General features: G+C 44.1%; 2 protein-coding genes across 2 annotated transcripts; one reads left to right on the forward strand and one right to left on the reverse strand.

Moving 5' to 3' along the window:
- Positions 1–275: 275 nt before the first annotated feature.
- On the reverse strand, positions 276–2,957 carry LOC308165473 (uncharacterized protein; the record flags this gene model as incomplete). Its single annotated transcript, XM_080539623.1, has 7 exons — positions 276–320; positions 477–1,184; positions 1,310–1,465; positions 1,573–1,738; positions 1,876–1,965; positions 2,594–2,760; positions 2,949–2,957. 7 exons carry the CDS (start codon positions 2,955–2,957, stop codon positions 276–278), a joined length of 1,341 nt encoding a protein of 446 aa, XP_080395749.1.
- Positions 2,958–6,648: 3,691 nt separating this feature from the next.
- On the forward strand, positions 6,649–21,310 carry tbc1d2b (TBC1 domain family, member 2B; the record flags this gene model as incomplete). The annotated part of the gene is made up of 14 exons (XM_080539624.1): positions 6,649–6,699; positions 7,061–7,477; positions 8,709–8,859; positions 11,395–11,557; positions 12,564–12,724; positions 13,038–13,291; positions 14,560–14,988; positions 15,293–15,403; positions 15,795–15,997; positions 16,995–17,489; positions 17,602–17,719; positions 18,690–18,875; positions 19,748–19,869; positions 20,136–21,310. The coding sequence occupies 14 exons, from the start codon at positions 6,649–6,651 to the stop codon at positions 20,329–20,331; spliced, it is 3,057 nt and encodes a 1,018-aa protein (XP_080395750.1). The 3' UTR covers positions 20,332–21,310.
- Between the last annotated feature and the right edge of the window lie 583 nt (positions 21,311–21,893).

Consider the following 21,893-nt stretch of genomic DNA (forward strand, 5'->3'; position numbering starts at 1 on the left):
AAATAGTTTTTATTTAACAATGTACTATAGTTTTATGTTTTCTGAACAGTGCCCAGCACATTTGAAAAAGAAAACAATAATTAAACATCTTAATTTTTCATCTTCCTTAATCGTCCTTCCCAAAATGGTCTCAGGTAATGAGCAAAAACAATCTCAGGTAATGAGCAAAAAAATAATCTCAGTTTGAATTCTGAAATACAGAGTAAGGCTTGCATAGTGTTATCGCCGTGGTAGTTTCCGTGGTTTCCAGTAGTTTTGTTAAGGTTGTTCCCCAATCACTTTTTCTTGTTCTCCGGGAACAGCCATCGCCACTTGTCATTCTGCAGGAAGCAAGCAGGTCAATCATTAGTTACACAGCCCAGTATAAATCAAACATCACATAGAGCAGTTTGTTATTTGCTAATATTATGGTCCTGTTTGGCAGCAGTACCTACCTTTAATCCCCAGGATGAGAAAGCGTGTCTGGGCTTGAGTACCTCCAGCGTCTCATAGGTGTTGTTGTTTTCTAAAGGCCTGGTTACTCCACCTAGGAGCCCAAGTTCAGGGATCTGCTCATAAGTGTTGTCCAGGAGGAAGTTTCTAGGGAGGGTTTCACAGGGGACCTCAGCATATGTACAATCATGCTCCTGTGCTGTCGCCTTAGATCCAGTCTCCTCTGCTGGGTGACTGGGACCAGCTCTCCCTGCCAAGTGGTACACTGGGCACAGCTGATCCAGTCTGTGGCTGCTGGTGCTGGTGGGCCCTCTGGGGGGGTCCTCCTCCTGTTCCAGGAGAGACAGGGTATGGCCAGTGGCTAGTCTGGGTGGGTTGGGAGAGAGTCTTGGTGGGGTAAACGATGGTGCACTGAGCCTGTAGGAGTGTTCCTCATCCTCTGAGTTATTGTCCAGCAGGGGCAGAGACTTGCTCCTGCAGTCCAGCAGGTTGAGATCTGAGTAGATGGTGCCTGGCCCTGGGGCAGGAATTCTCCTGTTCATGTGACCATGTTGGGATATGGCTCCCTCTGCGCCCTTTACTGGGCCTTTGTGTAAACTCTCTAGGCTGCTCTGCTGGGCCCTGTGTCTGGCTCTCTCCCTGGCTCTGTGTTTCTCTAGCTGAGCATACAACCCCTTGCTCTGGGTCCTGCTGTGGGCATCCAGTGAGTCACTCTCCAGAGGACCGCCCCTTCTTGGCACAGGAGGCACTTCCTGTTTGCAGGGACACAAGGAAGCACTTTAGTTGGACTCGGATCAATGTCACATTTTACTAAGAGGTGGAATTAAATCCAGCTAATAAAATCTGTCGTGGTGTATCTGTTTCCTAAGAACTTTACCTCTGGTTTCCTGCTGCTTTTTGGTGGCAACGTGGGAAGCTGCTCCACGGCTCTGGCACTCTGCTGGTCCCACATGCTCCTTACAGCTTTCACACTGACCACCGGCTTCTCTCTTGGGTTTACCTGGATGATGTCATAGAGCTCAGCTGTGGATGACTGAAAGAACATAATCAATCAGTTAGGCTTTCATCACCATAATACCTCATGGCATACATTATTCAATACCTTATAGCAATAACATACAGTAAGTGTTGTTTTCTCACCTCCAAGCATGAATATGTCAAATACTCTCCAAATGGTTCGATGGGGCTCGTCTTGTAGTACTCTATTAAGTCTGTGAGAGTGTCATGGACTTCTGTGTCTCCAGTGACAATAAACTGTCCTGATTTGCTCTGGTTGATGACAAAATGTCGACATCGATCACGACCTCTGAGAAATAAAAAAGTAATGGTAAACTGAGGGTGTTCTACTGTAGTTCATTTTTGTCTAACAGGCTTTCCAGCATCATGTGTGAGTGGATATTTAATGGAACACTTACAGTAGTAGGTAGACAAACCATTACTCACTTGTATGAGAGGATGTATCCGATGGCTTTGTCACTGAGACGAATCAAGAAGCAGCCCAATTCCTTGGCTCGTAGAGTTTCCTCAGCATCCCTATAGAAAGACAACAAAGTCTCTTTTGAAGCATAATTCCCAATGGCAATTGGGAATCATGGGTTTACAAAAGCACAAAGGCATAAGGCTAGCCTTTAATTTCACAATGGGTATAATATTGCTATAAAAAGAAAATCCACTTTGCTAAAAGCCCTTCTCAAGAGCCTGCTGCGAATGCTCAGTTTACAGTACACATTCTTTAAATCATTCTAACACATAACACATGTTCATTACTATGCCTACTCGAGACACTAATCAGAAGCCTCTATTCTATCGATTCTTCCATGATTCATTTTCGCTGAGATATATAGCATGCTATTGTTGTGGTTCATTCAAACTGAGACACACAATATACATTTCAGCAACACAATGAGCAAGTTACCCATAATTGATGCTGAAAGAGAAGGAATACACCCCTTAAAACCTTTTTTTACAATTTAAAAAAAATGTAAACATTTTTTTACAATTACAGTACATTTAGTTAAGCCTCTCCCTAAGTTCCCTAGTTCATTAACACATCAGTGAGACAGTACTCTAAAAACATCACCCATCACAATATTACACCACAAATCATCCATCACAGCATGTCCATTTACAGTCTCTAAACGTATCTTCCTTTAGTTCTTACTTTCTGGCAATGAACCCTTGGAACCAGTCTGGGAAGTTGCCGTTGTGTAGGATCAGGGGGGCTTGGGTCTCTGTAAACCACTTCAGGGCCAATTCTCTCAGTCTCCCCTCTGTCCCCTCAGCCTGAGAGTCTGTGGATGCCCGCCTCTGGTCCATCCTCACCCGGTCCTAACCAAGCCCAGAGCAACAGCAGTCCACACAGATGAGCACGACTCCCAAACTACAGTAGACAGTTTTTCTCTCACAGATGGGTGAGGCTACTGGTCGCCAACCTGATTTGCCTATTTTCCAACAGACGTCACCCAGAGAGCAAAGCCATTTCAACGTGCCCATTGTTCAAGTTTATCTTCCATTACCTCTCCCATGACCGTTGATAATACTACTGAAGTGCATGTCAACCTTATCAAGGTTTAATAAACATTTTGAGATACAGTTTTGTTTTATTAGATAAACTATATATTACTGCAAGAACAAGTGACACTCTTATACTGTGTGTCTTACAGTTGTGTCAAGTACCAAAAAGTAGGATCAAGAGCTTGTTACTGTACGTGATCCTACTATGTGAACTATGAACTGTACCTTGAGGCGAAACATCAGACACCTTTTGAACCGATGGGCTTTTGGATGCCTCTGTTCCATAGACCTTGTCCCTGAGTGGTAGCCCGGTTGAGATCTGGGGTTCAGCTTTCTAAAGTGCAGAACGCTGTTCGATGTAGTCTCTATAAACATAATCAACATGGAAATCCATAAGAAAACCTTCAGTAACAACAATTGAGTAGCAGGTATAACACATTATAATGCTGGTCAAAATGAATCTGTAATGAGCATGTACTGTATGTCTCAGTTACAATGTCATAGTAACATCTCATAATTAACCATAGATTGTTTTGTGTAAATTTAAAAATGTCCACACAGAAAGACATAACATATTCAATATTAAACACATTTTAAATCTGAAAAGGATTACAGTTTATACAGCCTAGGGTAACCATGAGAAACATTAGACATACCTGTAGGTGATCTTGGCAGCGTGTTCTTCGAGCCTAGTGTCATTTCAGAAACAGATGAAGTAATTATCTTATCTGTAGTGTCTCGGACCTCAGAGGGAAGGCGTTCTGAGGGGGTACAGCTCTGAACATGTATGATATACACAGATGACATTTACTAACACTGTTCCATGGGCTTGGAAAGTGACTGTGTTGTGCAATGGTTTTATATTTGCGAGAGAGAGAGAGAGAGAGAGTGAGTAAGGCTTCCATCAAGCAAGAGTTTCCTGAAGATCAATGGAAAGTAATGAGCACAGGAACAAATGTGGTGTATGTGCACATGTGTACCACTTGGTAACAGAAGATGATTTAGCCGTGTCTGATTACCGTAACTATGGGAGGTTGACTTCTTTCAACACTTTTGCTTTTGTTTGTTGCAAATTGTAACTCTCTCAGGTTTTGTTGTGAATCATAACACAGTGAGTCATATGTCTAACATCGGGGCAAGCCTAGCTGTGTGTCAATATACTGTAATGTAACCAGAACCAAAGATATTATTAATACGTGCTTGGTCATTAACTACTTTCAACAACCAATCAATCTACACATATCTGGCCACAAATGTGTTTCTATATGTGGCAGTAACCATTTCTGTTGGTTATAGTTATGTTGCCCGTATGTCTGCCCTACAGTAGACCTGTTACAGTTTTTCTCTATCGCTTTAACACTAACATCTGAACCTCAAACACAATGGCCAAAAACTGAAACGTTTTTTTTTTTACACCAATTCTTCACAATGACAAACACATTTCTTGCTTATTACTCATTTTGCAGCTTTAAACCACACATTTAACAAAACACTAAATACAATTCTCTACATTTGGCACAATATTCCTTGATAAAATCTCTTGTGTTCACAACACTACCATTCAGAATGCTAAACTCAAACCACCAATCACACAATCACACTCCTCATATGGGCAAACACCTATTTCTTTTCAATTAGCAATCATAGCTTTAGCAATAAAAGGTTAAAAACGTTCTATTCTTGTATTTGTGTGTTTTATATTTGAGTATGAAAACATAACAGTTTATAACAGGCTACTGTATGTATGTATTATAACGTTGAAAATGCAAAAGGCCTACTGATAATCTTATCATAGTACTGTTTTCCGCTGATCATAGTGTTTTCCATTGTGCACATCAGGGTTCAATTGGTTCTTACAAGTGTCTATTCATTTGATGGTGCATGTGTGTACAAAATTAAATTTTGAGAAGACAACATTATTTTGAATGCAGTGTTTGCTTTTGCAAGAGATTTGGAGAGTTTAGGGTTTTGTGTGTGAGTTTTTGGAGTTCAGAGAAAATTAGCTATGCTTTGAACGTGTTAAAGCGATAGAGAAAAACTGTAATCCCATAACCACTCCTCATGAGTCAACTCTATGTGTCTGTGGTCAGCAGAGTCTCCCTGTTTCCCCTGTGAGTGGGACAACAGCCCATCAGACTGTGTGACACTGTACATGGTGTGATGGGGTTTTACCACTCCTCCATGTCTGTTATGGGCCTTTGATCTCAGGTGCCTACTTATTTACAGTATTGTCTCCACAGCTGACTGATTATTTCCTCTGTGAGTCAGAGATGCTAATGACTTTGTGTACATATTCAATTGAGCTGTAGGTTATTTCACAATATAATGTAATAATAAAACAAACCACAAGCTATCGATTGAAATTAGTCAAAAGTGAATTTCCACAAACACTCGGAAGTACTCCATCACATGGTGCCGTACATGGATTTGTCTGCCAGGAAATGTAGTGTTGAGAGCCTGACAACTTTCTCAAACAGTATGATGATGTAAGGTGACTGTCTACTATTTACAACAATTGTCCCATAAATGTGGGTAATTGAAAAGCCTAGATGGGTGGAGCTGCCTTTTGTCTCAATGAAGTACATTAATTACATTCAACCCTTACAGCAGCAATTGATATTTCAGCTGTCATTGACAGACATGATGTGGGGGACTTGACCCGATTTTCACCTGACAGTATCTGTCTTCTTGATAATGCCAGTGTAGGAGGTTGATACTTGGAAAACTGTTGATACTTGGAAAATGCAAGTACCACAAGCCACATGGCTATCACTGATTCCACAATAAATCATTTCCAACATTAAATGAAAAAACGAATCTGAATTTCACCAAAAGCTGATTACAGTAAATTAAGTCAGTATGTGGACTCTACAGTAACTCCTTTCAGCCATTGGCAATTGTAACGGAACCGGTTCAATAAGTTAATGGAGTGATCATTATTCTGAGACACTGTGTGGGGGAACATGTCTGGGCTTCTAAGGCTGACATTTCACAAAGGTCATGTCAGTTGACTAGTGAAATGTCAGTGCCAGAGACACCAGGTTGGAACTTTTGTGGCAAAGTAGCTCAGATCTGGCAACGATTTTGCCCTGGTTGTTCACATTACTTTGAAGCCAAATGGAAAAAAATCTAAATAACATCATCACTGTTCTACTGAAATACTGGAACTGCCTCATTATGTCTTAATAAACAGTGAGACTGCTTTTCTATGGCATGTCAGGTTAACAGATGGCAGAATGTGAAATAGTTTTCATCATAGCCTACTTATTCATGAACATGTTAACCATAATGTTGATTTACTATGTCTGAAATTGCTCATCAGTGTACTTTATGGCATCTTTAGCAAGCCTGATTGTAAGATCAGATGCCATCAACCAGGTGTTGTATTGACATACAGATAACACAGCACAGCAGTACAGGAAACCAGATTGTTCCCTTCCTTAGGGTTTCCTTTCTGAAACATGCAACATTCAGCAGTTGCTATAGCCGAAAGAAAATATCACAACAGCTAAGCAAAACTTATGTGGAAAATGGTTGCATCTTTTTCTGGTAATGCTTCGGGTGTTACAGTTGACATTCTGATAATTATCTAGCATAATGTCACTTGAGCCCTACCATGTATTCTGAGACAAGTGATCATTGGCAGTGATACTGTATTAGATATGGTTGCAGTCAGATGCAATGCAAAAGGGCTTTGGAACTATGGAACTGAGCTTTGGAAAGGCCTCCACCCTCAACGACTGTCAGTCTTCAGTGTATTTTGCCACTTAGGCTTTTATTCATTGTACCATCATTTGAGTCAAATTAACCTGCATATGAAATATCATAACATGATACAATCTCCTTTTCCCTCAGAAGGGACATAATGTTACCACCTCACAATAAGAATAAAATATTAGATGAATTAACATCAAACAAACATAAAAAATTGTCCAGACGTTTGGAGGAACATAACATTTCAGGAAAACAAAAAGAAACTACTACTGAGATTCCTTGAGTCCTGTCGTATATCGCCACCTTGTGGTGCCATATGGGGTGGCACTCATGAAGACGATCCCTTTCCTACAGCCTACCGTAAAAACTACAACTACCATCACACCTTGTAACGCCCAAGAAGCAAGAAAGAAGTCATGCGGAGAGAAACCTAACTGGGCATCCGCTGTGGTGCAAGAAGAAGAAAGTTGGAGGAAAGATGCATGAAGAGGATGGCTGCGAAACAAAGTCCAGCAGAGATTCGCCTCTTTTGGCCTCCAAGTCAGTGGAGGATGCAGAACCCGAAGCAGCGAAGGAGCAGACATCGAAGTTATGCGGATACTTGACCAAACTCACTGGAAAGGGGCCGCTTAGGGGGTTTAAACCCAGGTGGTGCGTCTATGACCCGAGGAAATGTTATTTGTATTACTTCAAGACTCCCCAAGACGCCCTGCCGCTGGGACACATTGAGATAGCCGATGCCTGCTTCAGCTACGATGTGGAGGGGGAGGAGGGCCAGTTTGAGATCCGGACATCGGGAAAGGAATTTCTACTCAAGGTATAAACATGTATCCTACAATAACTGTCCATATACTGTACCGTAGGCATACTCTTATGGTCTGCCACTTTGATATTATGTGAATCTTAAGGGAGTTTACTGTTATTTTGATGCAGGACAATCTGTCACTTTCATTGACTTGTGACACACATTGCCACCATGATTGCCACCATGATTGCAACTAGACACAGAAGTGTGACCTGAATAGTGTTCTGTTAGCCTGGTAACTTATTCATATGTATTTTGCATGCCCTGAATGTAACTTGTAACTAATCACGTGACATAGTGTAGCCAAACATTGTATCTTGATAGCTGCCTGCCTCTCCAATAGCAGAGCTATTTATGATGCTCATTTAGTATTGTCTCTACCAAAATACCAGACCAACTACCCACTTTAATAGAACTATTGATTGTGTGTTAAGCTTGATGGCCTACAGTACGTTTCAGGACAGAGACGTGTAAGGGCTCTTGTAAGCACTGTCTTGTACCTGTGACGGTGCCTATCCCAACAGTAATGATCACTGCCCTGAACGTGAACAGATGTGATCATGTGTTCTCTTCTCAGCCACCTCAGCAACATGTGACAGTGTGGTAATGGTCTCTGTCAGGCACTCTCTGTCAGGCACTCTCTGTCAGGCACTCTCTGTCAGGCACTCTCTGTCAGGTGGCTGTACTGTATAGATTCACCTCACCCTTCCTCTTCTGAAATGTTCCCATCTCTTACAGTACAACAGATGTTTGAGTGGTTAGCGTGTTACTCTGTCAAAGTTAACCAGGTCTAAGATTGGCATTACTGGAGCTGAGACTGAAACTAGCATCTGTCGTTTATCACAAGTGATTTCGACTCGTAGTTTATCATACCCAGACCAGACATGCTTTGTCCTTCTTGATGGCAATGATGGAGCTGAAAGATGTCTACATTTAAATAGCCTCATTCCCAGACACCATGATGTGATTGTCGAAGTAGACATTGGCTTTACTTTACTCAATGATCTCCCACAGCACTTCTCCCCAGTGTTTACACAACACACGTTCTTGATTCAGAGCAACGCCTCGCAGCCATGTGATTCACTGACATCAAAAAAGAATACTTTACTCAGTACATTTACTCCCACTAAGTCCAAGTCCTAAGTGTGCTGTGTGACCTGGGGGACATGGTTAATGTTTAAATTAATGTTTTTGATACTGGCAGTGATAATGCCAGGCAGTAACTCTGTGTGTTTATCTCCAGGCCCCCAACAGGCAGGTGATGCACTACTGGCTCCAGCAGTTGCAGCAGAAGCGCTGGGAGTTCAGTAACACACGTGGGTCTGGCCAGAGAGACAGCTGGAGCTCTCCAACCCTGCCTTACCCACACTCAGGCCTGGTAGCCAAAGACAATGGTAGGTAGACAAGATGCCTATCTTTCCATGTTATGTTATGTTATGTTAATTTTATTTATAATGCGCCCCCCATCCAACTTTTACATCGGCCCGGGGCGCAGCCCGGGTAAAGGAACAGATAAAGACAAGGACAAGGACAAGGAACACAGAAAGCAAACAGACACAGACGACTTAAACGAACATCTCAAGGGATACAATTCACAACAAATAGGGAGTAGACTTAGGGAACATCATTGACGAAGAGGTGGGATTTTAACTTGGCTCTAAAGGAGTCCAGAGTGGGGGCAGACTTGATGGCGGAAGGGAGCGCGTTCCACAGGGTCGGTGCTATCACCGCAAAGGCACGGTCACCCTTCCTCTTGAGGTTGGCGCGGGGGACCCTCAGGCTGAGTTGGGCGTCAGACCTGAGCCTGGGCCTTGAGGTGGAAGACAGGTCCAGGAGGTCCATGTATCCCCCTGTCTCCCTGTCCCTCTGTCTGTATGTATGTATGTATGTATGTATGTATGTATGTATGTATGTATGTCTGTCTGTCTCTGCCTGCCTGTGTGCCTGTGCATGTGCGTGTGCGTGCGTGTGCGTGTGCGTGTGCGTGTGTGTGTGTGTGTGTGTGTGTGTGGGTGTGTGTGTGGGTGTGTGTGTGTGTGTGTGTGTGTGTGAAGCTAAACAAACACCTGGGACTGTTTGAGTAAGGTTCAATGTTCACTCAAGGTGTTGGAAATACAGTATTGATTATTCTGTTTGATTATTCGTTCTATACTGTTGATCTCCCCACCGTGTCAAATGAGAAATTCCTTTAGTATTTGTGTAAGAATAGAATTACAGAAGTATTCACTTTCATATCAGCACCTGGATGTATACCAAACAATATGACTGACACTTTTCTATTTTATTACATTGATCACACAATGTGACCATTGCCCATACAGTACATTTTCAGTGTGTGTTTTTTTAACACTGCTTTAGGGTATGAATTTACAGGTTTACAAGCTGCTACAGTATACTGCATATTCATGGTTTATGTACCTTTATACAGCACTCAACATGCAATGCATATAGGCCCAGATGTTGAGGTTGTCTTGTCAAAAGTGTCTAAATTCGTCACATTTCCTCTTTTGTACAGAACATTGGACTCATCAAAACATTTGAAACTATTTAAATTGTGTCATATATTGGGTTAGTATCCGTTACCATTTGGTTTGTTTATAAATGATATAATACACCCAGCAGTTCCAGACTCCACTGAGGACCCATGTCCTTTTAAAACAGCTGTGGGGAAACATGTGGTAAAACTGCTGTTTACTCTGAATAAAGGCTTACTTAGAAGTAAGTACTCTAGAAGGGTGCAGTTCAGTCCTATAGGTTATTTCAAATGCCAGTAACAGGTTGAGCTAGCTAGTGTAATTAATCATCCTATCCACATGACAGTTTACTCTAATTATTATCCAAACAACACACTGGTTGCCATTTTGTTATTAGGAAGTACTGTAATGGGGTACATGTTTGTCTACGTTTATTTGGTTGAAGCCCTTCCTTATCCCATGTGCTGTTTGATTTCTCCCTGCTGTTCTGTCCTGCACAGTGATTCAGGGTCACATTTGCTTTCAATTTCGTCCTCTGCCAGATTTTCTGCAGAGCTAGTAATGTCTGCTGCTTCTTTCTTCTGCCTGGCTGAGGGAGTTAACAGGTTTTATGATAGAGTTAGGTTGGAATTTGCCATGTTGAAACTCTGGTTGCTCCAGCAGTTGACAGATAGAGTTAGAGCGTATGCTGGAGGAGACCAAGACTAAACTCTGTCATAATATTATTTTTAATCTCTCATTAAAACAGTTGGTGAGCATGCCAGTTGTGGTCTGGCTCGACAACTAACATCTTCTTCTCCTTGCTGGACAGGTATTTGTAGGTGCAGTCAGGCCCATTAGGAAGGGTGTAAACAAAGTATGACAAGTATGTCAGCCTCACGTAGGCCTATTGTTGGCATGGTTCCATTTTACACTTGAACAATTTGTCACAGTAACAATGTCCAGCCACAACTCTGAATCACTCCCTTGTAAACACATCCTTGCCAGCTGAACTTCCAGATGAGGGGAATAGACCAGTTATGTCTACTCAGCTGACCCATTCCTCTCCAACGACATCAACACAACATGTTCATTTTGGATGCGGTAGAGTAGCCTGACCAATGATGTTCCCACACTATTCCTGATACAGCACTCCACACTTTTATATTTAGCATGCTGACCTCAGATTAGCTGTAGTCAGTCTGCTGCAGGTAAGAGAGCAGCAGAGGGCAGGACATACCCAGGTTGGAGTGATCTGGGGAACTTAGACATGGCTATGCTTTGTAAACAGAGCTACTGCTCTCTCATGCCGTCTAGGTTTCCATTGACTGGTTGTGCTGCTGTGTAAATGGTGGGCCTACTGTATGCAATAGCAGTGTTTTTGTCTCCATGCTGCCATCTGCCCATGCCGGTGGGGAGAGTGATATAATGTTGCTCCAGGCCTGTAACACTGCCTCTGTCTGTGACTGCTTTCAGACGCCTTCCTCTTTGAGAAGCCAAGCGAGAGCATGGAGAGGGTCCGCAGCGACTTTACCATGGACATGGAGACGGACACGGACGGCATGGTGGGGGTCCAGTCTGCCCGAGGCCCCGCCAACCCACTCAACTTCTGGGGGAAAAACTGGGGGACAGAGCTCAGGTAAGGCCTGGGGGCAGAGACTAATAATAACACTGCCAAATAATACAAACCCAGGAGAGGTGAAAGGTGCCTATGGGAATTCACCACACAGTTAGGGAAAGGTCATGTTTAGTGACTGTGAAACTGGCTTGACTAGTGGTTCACAATCACCTGCCTATCAGGAGTTCCTCATGCAACATTATTGAGGAAACACTTTTTACAGTCTCTCTTGAGTATGACCAGAGGAAAATAGTTAGGAGTCCATATTTAGTCTTTGTTTGTAACAGACTGTGCAGCTTTACCTCACAGCCTTAAGAGAGTTTGGCCTGGAAGACGCTTGAATGATGTAATGTTCTAGAAGGCCAAGATTTGAAGTTTGGATTCAAGCTTAGTACAGACAGTGAAAATGGAAATAAAGATCCCAAGTAACATTCCAAATGAGATTTTAACAAACCGTAAAGGGGAATTTTCCAACCTTCTGTGCTATGAAGCTGTTCACAGCTGAGAAAACTCACTCTTCATAGCATGCAAGAAACTGCAGTGGTACAACCTCTGTTTCAACCGTTTCAAATGCAGAACTCACTAAGAGGAAATGGTTGAACACCATGCCGACGAAATAACATTTATTATATTGGTGTTAGTTGGAGGTATAGATAAAAATCTACCCTATCACCCTGACTGTATCCTAGAATATACTATGTATGTTTTATTTCTCGAGTTATGTAGCAGAAGACTGCAAACAAGGGCACAGTGTGCTAATATCACTCCTGTCTGGGACAACCTCAGGAAAGGACAACCTCATATGTTTCAAATTTTATCAGTGAAAAACCAAAGACAGCTGCATTTTCAGCCCACATGATTTCCTTGCCCCCATTTCTTTCCTCAGAAATGGTTTAACAAATCTGGATGGGTTATATTAGGGTTCTATCGCTAGAAGAAGCAGAAACACTGTTCATATCTTTTGAAATGATCAGTCAGCGATTTGCTGAGGATTTGTTCCCTCATTGACCCTTTTGCCCTCTGGCAGGAACTCCATGTCCCACCTGCGCCCAGGGCGGGGAGGGGAGAACCGGCGCAGTGTGTTCTACACAGCCAGCAGCACGGAGGAGTGGGAGATGGTGGATCCTCCCACTAAGGACATCCCAGAGCAGAAACCTCCCCCAGTCCCAGACGTGCACACCCACAGACGTGAGAGTCCTCCTCAGCCCAACCATCTCTGTCTGGCCTGGTCGTTGTTAAACTCGTAACAGCCTTTGCTCTACTTCACATTCTTCAGCGTGTCAACAGAGATGACATGCATGACACTAGATGCTGTCTGCACTAGCATTTTTCCCTCATGAACGCAGACGTTGAATGTTCTGTATGAAATCAGTTCGTAATCTAACAGCTCCTTCTGACTTTGCCTGAACAAATTGAACTAAACTATCAACCTTTTGATAAGAGCCGTACTCGTCTAGGTGTTTCATACAGGTGTTTAAACGCCTCCGTCTTTCCCTCCCAGATTCCATCGGGTCTGCGTTCACCTTTGACTTTGGTCGCAACTCGTCACGCCCTAAGAGGCTCTTTCTGCGGGACAAGGTGGGCACAGGGAAGTTGGGGCGCAGCGCTGAGAGCCGCAGCAACGAGAGCTTCCCGGTGGAGTGTAACGGCAGCAAGCCCAACGAGCTGCAGCTCCGCCTGCAGAGCCAGCAAGAAGAACTGGGCCTCCTGCACCAAGAACAGGCCAGACTCAGAGAGGAGCTGGCCAGCCAGAAGGTAATTAAGCATTGTGGAACGAGAAGCCATGGTATATCGTGGATATCGGCACAGCTAGCGGGGTGGTTAGGCATGACGCGAAGCGGTGTGCCGTTACAGCTCCTAGCTGTGCCGATATCCACAATATACCACGGCTTCGAGCTTTTATACAACGGTTACCACATTTATCTATCAATATTTCACAGAAGGAAGACAAGACAAACTTTTCATTAATGTATTTTAATGGAACTATGTTTTATTGTAAGTGTATTCATCAGTTTTCATATTCAACATATATAACATATTCAACAGTTTTCATGACTGTTTCAGTTGCTAAGCAACGGTAATAATGTAACTTTGATAACGGTAATATATACAAACGCACAGTAATATGAAAAGATGTGTCAACATTCCATTTAGCCGTGCGTATATCATGGATATCAGCACTGCTGGAACGCAAACTGACCAATAGAGACAATGGACCGGATCTATCCGTTGTACACAGGCTGAGGAGAAGTCTGAGTTATGTTGACTGTAAACATACTGTAAACCGTTCCTTACACGTTTCCTTAACCGTTCCTTACACGTTTGCTTTTTTAATTTTGTGTGCATGTCGGCAAACCGCTTTCAATGAGGGGGGCAGAGGGCAATCATTTGTTTCCTCAATTCAACTTCTTGACTTAATTTGGCCATGATGGATCTGATGCGATTAGATTTCATGCATCACCAATTGGATTAGAGGTGATAGCAGCAGGCAGCCAGCCTGTACATTAAGAGAGCTGACCTCTGAATGCGGAAATGTTCTGGATTATCTCGTCAGTTTTGAGCACATCTCTAGCAATTTTGTCCTATTCTCAGGGAGGGAAACGCGATTGGTTTCAGGATGATACTGTGTCTGTCCACTGAAATGGATGAACCATTACAACCAAATTGAGATAGTTGGCAAAAATGGGAAATCAGTTCATCAGGAGAGGGTTAATCTTCTTCCTACATTTTGTAAATCAATAAATCAATAGTCCACATTACAATGCCCACTGTGTTATTTAATCTAATCAGTCAATTGCTAGAGACCAACCTTCAGGGATGAGAGGGATGTGGACACGGAGTATAGGGCTGTTCGGTAGGTAGTGTCAGGTCTCTGTATGGGCTAGGCCTTCCCCTGACGAAGGCAGAAAACACAACACTGACTGTACTCTCAGGTTGGATGCAGGATGTTGGGCCCATCTGTGTCATACTCTTTAACAGGCCTGTGTTTGACGTTGCTAGTCGTCTTCTTCCTTGTTCTCCAGGAGCTGGTGAGGCTGCTGCAGCAGACCCTGAGGAGTTCCCAAAGTGAGAGATGCCCCGGGAGCAGCCCAGCTTTAGCCTTAGGCCCAACTCCACCTCTTGGTCAAACCCTAGGCCCAGACCCAGGGGGACCGCAGGACGGGCCCCAGGCAGAGGCTCTGCTCATGGAGAGGGAGGGCCAGATCCAGGCCCTGTGTGGCCACATGGAGAGGCTGGCCCTGGAGAAGGACAGCCTGCAGCAGGAGCTGAAGGGCCTGAAGATCAAGGTGGGCGAGATCAACGACCAGATGGGCATGCTGATGGAAACGATCCAGGCCAAGGACGAGGTCATCATCAAGCTGTCCCAGGGCTCTGAGGGGAACGCCCCCCCGCCCCATGAAGGCGGCTCACCACCCCCCAACAAGGAGCAGCAGGAGTTGGATAACCTCAAGGTAAGAGACACACAGGGATAAGCTGTTAATGAGATCATGGTTTTTCAATCCATTTGTAGCAATATGTTCAGAATGCATACCCCAAAGCTGGCTACTTTGAACAAGTTTACCTGAACTGCCACACACACATACAATCGGGTACTCTATTGTGGAACGTTTAGAAAGCTTTCGTTTTCTTTTCTTCTTTTTTTTTAGATGTAGTAAAACAGGTTGAGGTTTTCTGAAGAGAAGGAAGTCTTTTTGACCCTGTAAAACAATAGCTTTCCTCATTCCGTTGTGCGACTGTGTCTATGTCCCATGTCAGGACAGTCTTCAAGGCTACAAATCACAGAACAAGTTCCTGAACAAAGAGATTCTGGAGCTGACCGTGCTGCGCAGGAACGCAGAGAGCAGGGAGAAGTTTGTGGAGGCTAAGGTAGGCCTATACCCTGCTTGTGTTTGTGTTATCTGTACAGTATGTGTTAATAGAAACAGGAAGCTAAAGCAGCTTTAAAGGGAAGTTCGGCTGGAACCTCAGCTGCTGCTTTATCAAGATTACTCATTTGAGAATGCCAACTCCCATCTTTGCCCCAGCTCACTCAAACAAAAGAATAAGAATACTGACTGTCTCCCTCGCATTCCAGGCTCACACTAGTCCCGAACCTGCCTCCTCTGTATTGCCGACACACGTCGCCGTCACTAAAATACCCAATATAAACCAGCTACGCCACCGAAAAGCTAGCAATTTGATGGTGCATGTGGGGGGGGGGGGGTATTTCAACTTGTGTGGAGTAAGTTGACTACCTTGTGTGTTCCATGTGTTCTAGTACATAGCACTGGAGGCCAAGCTGTGTCAGGTGGAGAGTAAGTACCTGGTACTACTCCAGGAGGTGAAGAACCCAGTGTGTTCGTCGTCAGAGCAGAATCCAGCCCGTGAGGTCATCTCTAGATTGCTGGAAGAAGCTCTACAGGTGGAAAGCACCGACCCTGAACAGGGTCCCCACACTGTTTTAAAACCACACCCTGTCAGGTAGGAAATATTACAATAGTACAGGGGAGGCTGATAGTGATTAATCGGAGGACGGGCTCATTGTAATTCATGGAACAGAATGAAGAATAGTATCAAACCGTTCCATGCATTACCATGAGCCCGTCTTCCGATTTCTTCCTCCACCAGCCTCTCCTATACCTACCCTAGTCATACTAGGGCTTAAGACCATGCTGGTTAAAGTGTTGAACAATGTTGTTCATTGTATGGCCCAATTCCATTTCTTATTTTTACCCCTACCCCTCTTTTTCGAGTGCCCCTCGCTTTTCATCACAGAATAGCAGTACTCTGTAGGCTAGCAACCCATGCTCCTACCCTGCCGGTCTGCACTGATCTTAGAGAAGTGGTAACAACAACAAGTGCAACAACTTCGCTGCTAGACTTTAGTTTAGTTTTTTTTGGTGTCATATGGCATCAAATTGGTGAAATGCGACATGGAAATATGTCAAAATGCAGGACTGTCATACACAAATCAGCCTTAAAACAATGTTGTAACGCTAGCTAGCTAGGGACATCAGCATACTAGCGACTATACTTTTTGTTATACCTGCTATAAAGAAAAGGTCTGTAATACATTGAAATTACATTAAACTAAGATAATATGGTTCTTAGAATTTTTAAATCTTTATTGTGTTTTTCTTTTGTTGCTTGTGCCTTCGCCACTATCTTGCAGATGATTCACAAGGCAATCTGGGAGATTTCTCATAACACTTGGTTTGGTGTGCCTCTGAAAAAACTCAGTTTGGAGGGCCACTTCGCCCTACCCCTTTATCCCAAAAATAATCGGGACACCCTACCCCTACGTGTGAATGCACAAAACAGAGGGGTAGGGCTAAATTGTAGGGGCAAGGGGTTGTAATGGGATTGGGCCTATATGTTTCTATTCAATGTTCGTTTGTCCATGTCTGAGGATACTGTGAGTGTTCATAGACCCTCTTCTCTGTTCCCTACCCCTCCTCGCCTTCCCTCCCTCATGCAGTGAGTATGACGTGTTTGGCTTTAAGACAGTCCCAGAGGAGGACGATGAGGAAGAGAAGCTGGTGGCCAAGGTGAGGGCTTTGGACCTGAGGTCCTTCTCCCTAACAGACCAGGAGGTGTCAGTAGGGGTGAAATGGGAGAACTACCTGGCCGGCACCATGAACAGGGAGATGGTGCGCTCCCCGGAGCTCAAGGCGCTGATGCGCAGCGGCGTGCCCCACGTGCACCGCTCCAAGGTGTGGAAATGGTGCGTGGCCTTCCACGTCAGGAAGTTCAGGGACTGCCTGGCGCCCGACTACTACGAGACACTCCTGGGCGTGGCCCGGGAGAAGCAGAACCCGGCCTCCAAGCAGATCGAGCTGGACCTCCTGCGCACACTGCCCAACAACAAGCACTACACTTCACCGGGCGCCGACGGCGTCCAGAAACTCAGGAACGTGCTGCTGGCCTTCTCCTGGAGGAACCCTGACATCGGCTACTGCCAAGGCCTCAACAGGTATAGGAACTGTCTGCAATACTGAAGTACAGGTTATCTATGCTACACTTGATGAAGGTGCGAACTCTTTATTTTTGAACTGTGTGTTCATTAGTGTTTTTTCCTCTATCAGGCTGGTAGCCATCGCCCTGCTCTACCTGGACCAGGAGGAAGCGTTCTGGTGCCTCATAGCCATCGTGGAGGTGTTTATGCCCCGGGATTACTACACCAAGACACTGCTGGGCTCCCAGGTGAACCGTCCGCCTTATATGGTCATGCAACTGCTGTGAAAAGCCAGTGTCAGAACATTTTCTCCAGTCAACACACACCTACAGACACCACCGGAAAAGCATTGCAGGAGAATATGGAAGGGGAGGAACCTCGACCTTCTCCTCCAATGCGTTTTCAGGCCAGAGTCTTCATGTGGCTCTGTGGAAGCTGCAGAATATGAATATGTCATATTCATGTGACAGAGGGTGCTGCTCATGACTCACCAGTACAAGCATGTGTAGCAGTTATCATCATTGTGTTCTGTGGCTTCGCCCCATTGGATATGATCCCATCTTAACTCCAACTGCAGTCACAACAACCCTCTCCTCACAGAACTACCTACATTTCTAGCCTCCTTTTCAGTTTAGCATTGTCACATCCGTTTCAACTATTATTGATGTACATACTCTATGTATCTAGATACTGCTAACTACTGACTGCCCTATTGATTCCAATGAGAGATGAGATGAATGGCGCAGTGAATCCGGGAAATGCTGTTAAAGCGACATTTGATTGGTGGCACCAAGTGGGGGAAAAAAAGTTCATTTTTTTCTTTTTTTACCTGCATCAGGTTCACAAACACACATGCCTTGGATGTGCCTATATAATTTTTCAATTGGGTGAAAACAATGATAAGAAATGAATGCTCTTCTGCCGTGGCTATGCAACCAGGGACAAAACGACATATAATAGTAGGAAATACTAGCAACCGAAATTGCAGTCCAAAACCGTCATATTTGGTTAGTTGGAATACAAAGTTTAACATTGGTTTCAACAGGGATACATGCTTTTTGGCACCAGCCAATGCGGTGCCCTGCAGTTTCCCACATGGCAGTTTCCGACATGATATAGCCGGCTTCATATCTGTCAGCAGAATTGCTCCCCTGTTAACTATCCATAAATGACTAGTGGTTCCACCTCTCCCTTTCTTCCCCTGTCCTGTTGCTGCAGGTGGACCAGCGAGTCTTTAAGGACCTGATGAGTGAGAAGCTGCCCAGACTCCATGCCCACTTTGAGGCATACAAGGTGGACTACTCCCTCATCACCTTCAACTGGTTCCTGGTAGTGTTTGTGGACAGCGTGGTCAGTGACATCCTCTTCAAGATCTGGGATGCTTTCCTCTACGAGGGGCCCAAGGTAAACTGGCCTCTGTCGGCCAAGACAGGTCAGGAGTGTGTGTGCATGAAACCCCAGCCAGGTGGAGAGGGCCCCTTTTAACACTAGAACAGCCGTGCCTTTTTTACCTACTAAAAGAGCCGCCTCGGGGGTCAAATGACCATAGTCTTTACAATGCCAAGCTGCGATTTACACACAACGACCAATAGTTGGCCGCTTGTAAATTAGCCTGCTTCCTATACAGAAAACGGCAAAATAACTTTATACTAGCTTATCCTGATGTGATTTGAAAATGTAAGGATACTGGGTGGTAGAACGCACATATCTAGGAAAAGTCATGAAAGAAGGGTCTTGAAATTTGATCGAGTGCAAAGATATTAAATGTTTCTTTACTCACAGGCTGTTCTAGTGTTAACTGAGACACTATAAACTGTAGGCTGAAAGGACCACTCCACCTTGTGGCTCTGTTCAGAGGCCTTGGCTCCAAAGCGAGTGGCACTCCAAAACGAGCTGTAGGGGTAGGGAAGGGAATCGGGATTGGGCCTCATGCAAATCAGTTACATCAACTGCCTAGGCGTCAGACAACACAGTGATACTGGCCCCAGTATGAGCTGTACACTAGTAGTATGAGCTGTACACTAGTAGTATGAGCTGTACACTAGTAGGATGAGCTGTACACTAGTAGTATGCAGTTGTTGTGAAAAATGATATTGACCCTCTTGATTATCTCTGTATAAACTACATACCGCACATGGAAATCCATTCAGAACATCAATAGAATAATAAGTCTTCAGAAGCAGCTTTACATTTCAGGGTGATGATATTTCATAGGTGGATGTCCAGGGAGACGTCATGCGGTGAATTTGAAGGCTGTTATTCTGTGTTCTCCTCAGATCATATTTCGCTTCGCCCTTGCTCTCTTCAAGTACAAAGAGGAGGAGTTTCTGAAACTGCAGGACTCAATGGCTATATTCAAGTACCTCCGCTATTTCACACGCACAATCATAGACTCAAGGTAAAGTAGCCCTGTTGTGTTTCACATTTCCACATGTGTTTTGAGGGATGGATGGCTATTGACAAAGCCCAAAGATTGGGTGCGAGTGAGTGACCATAAGGAAAAAACATTCACCTGTTTTGTTGTTCCATGGAGTAGGTTACCGTATGCAAGGGCTTTCATCCTGTGAATCTCTGGTACTATGACTCTATTGTTAGCAAGTCAAGTCGGAGATGCAGGCTAACCTGAGGACTGTCTTGTGTGTGTTTGTCTGCATCTCCCTGCAGGAAGCTGATGAACGTGGCCTTTGTGGACATGAACCCCTTTCCCCTGAGGCAGATCCAGAACCGCCGCACCATCCACCTGGAGAAGGTTCGCCTGGAGCTGACGGAGCTGGAGGCCATCAGACAGACCTTCCTGAGGGAGAGGGAGACCACACCTGACGGCAGGACCCTCATCAGCGATGACGAGGAGGACAACTAGCCTTTAGTCTGTCAGGGCTGAGGCCTCTGTGGCTCACCTGCATATCAAGCCTATCAGAGCTCAGACGGTCTTCCATGCTAGTGAGCAGCTCCTCTGCCAAGCTGGCTTCGTTTCTTTGTGCATTTATCCATCTGAGCGTGAACCGTCACCCCTGTTCTCTCTGGGTCAAATGGGCTTTCCTACCAGTATTCCTGCCAATCTTTTGTACATGCCATAATTGCTTGTTTGTCTGTTTGTCTGTTTGTCTGTTTGTCTGTTTGTTTTGGCCAAGGGACACTGAGCTGAGAGGTTGACGTGAGAACCAGAATTTTAATTTGGTCCCATAGCCATTCTACCATGATTGCAAATCTAGACAGTTGCAAGCTGAATCAGTATTTTTCAAGGTCTTTGTTATTTTTGGCCAGAGAAGGGAGAGTCATTGTAATTTTATTGATGGAACTGTATGTTTTTTTTACCTATGTTCATGATCTGCCATAGCCCGTGCTCTATAGCCTTTTCAAATTATTATATTATTATTATTATTATTATTATTATTATAAGTTGGTTTCTTCTTATTGTTTACTGACTCCTTAAGTAATTAATTAATGGGCCAGTTCCATAGACAAGGCTTAAGCCTAATCCTATAGACTAAAAAGCATCAATGGTGATTTTACATTGAAAGTGTGATTTAGTTCAGGACTAGTCTTAAGACTTGTCTTTGAAACCGGCCCATAATGTTTTAGGAGTTTCCTATTCTGCATTCCTACCATGTAATCCCTTGAATATAATCCATATGTTGATTGAGGCACTTAAATCACTTTGACGGAAATATTGCATCAGTAGTTCATTCCAGACTCCAGGAATGCTGTCCCTCTGATGGATAAAAAAAAAAAACCTGGAGCAGCCAAGTCTATCATGAGACAGGACTAATGATGACAAAAGATGCTTGAAGATGATGTTTATATACCATCATTGAACTGTCAGACAGGACTGCTCTCCTCGTGCCACAATGGAATGTCAGAGAGGACAGTGTATCTTTGTCTCAGAATTCAGGTCATGCACTCATACACACACACACACACACACACACACACACACACACACACACACACACACACACACACACACACACACACACACACACAGACCTGTCTATCCCAACATCTGACTGTTTTACATGTATCAAGTGCCCTTGATTTTTTTTTTTTTTTTTTTGCTTTTAAGCAATAGACCTACTTCCAGCTGCAACTCTCATCACCATCACACAATGCTCCATTGTGTTTTTCTTTGTTGTTCAGTATTGAAAGAGTTGACATTCTTTTTCCCTTCTCCCAGTTCAAAACATTGTTAACCGTTGTAATGTGTCCCTCACACTTTACAGTATCTGAACTATAGATCTAAAGCCCAATGTATACTTCTGCGTTGAATTTACGCGCGGCTACGCCGTAGCCTACGCAAGGGCTCTCCCAATTTATACTTCTGCGTTGGTCGGTCGCGTTGGTCGGTGTACTCATAGCGGCATAATAGCGATAAAAAAACTGCCCTCTTACAGGGTCCAACACACTATTGTTCATGTTAGGTTT

This window comes from Nansenia antarctica (assembly GCF_963989245.1).
Source record: "Nansenia antarctica genome assembly, chromosome: 9".
Classification (NCBI taxonomy): Eukaryota; Metazoa; Chordata; class Actinopteri; order Argentiniformes; family Microstomatidae; genus Nansenia; species Nansenia antarctica.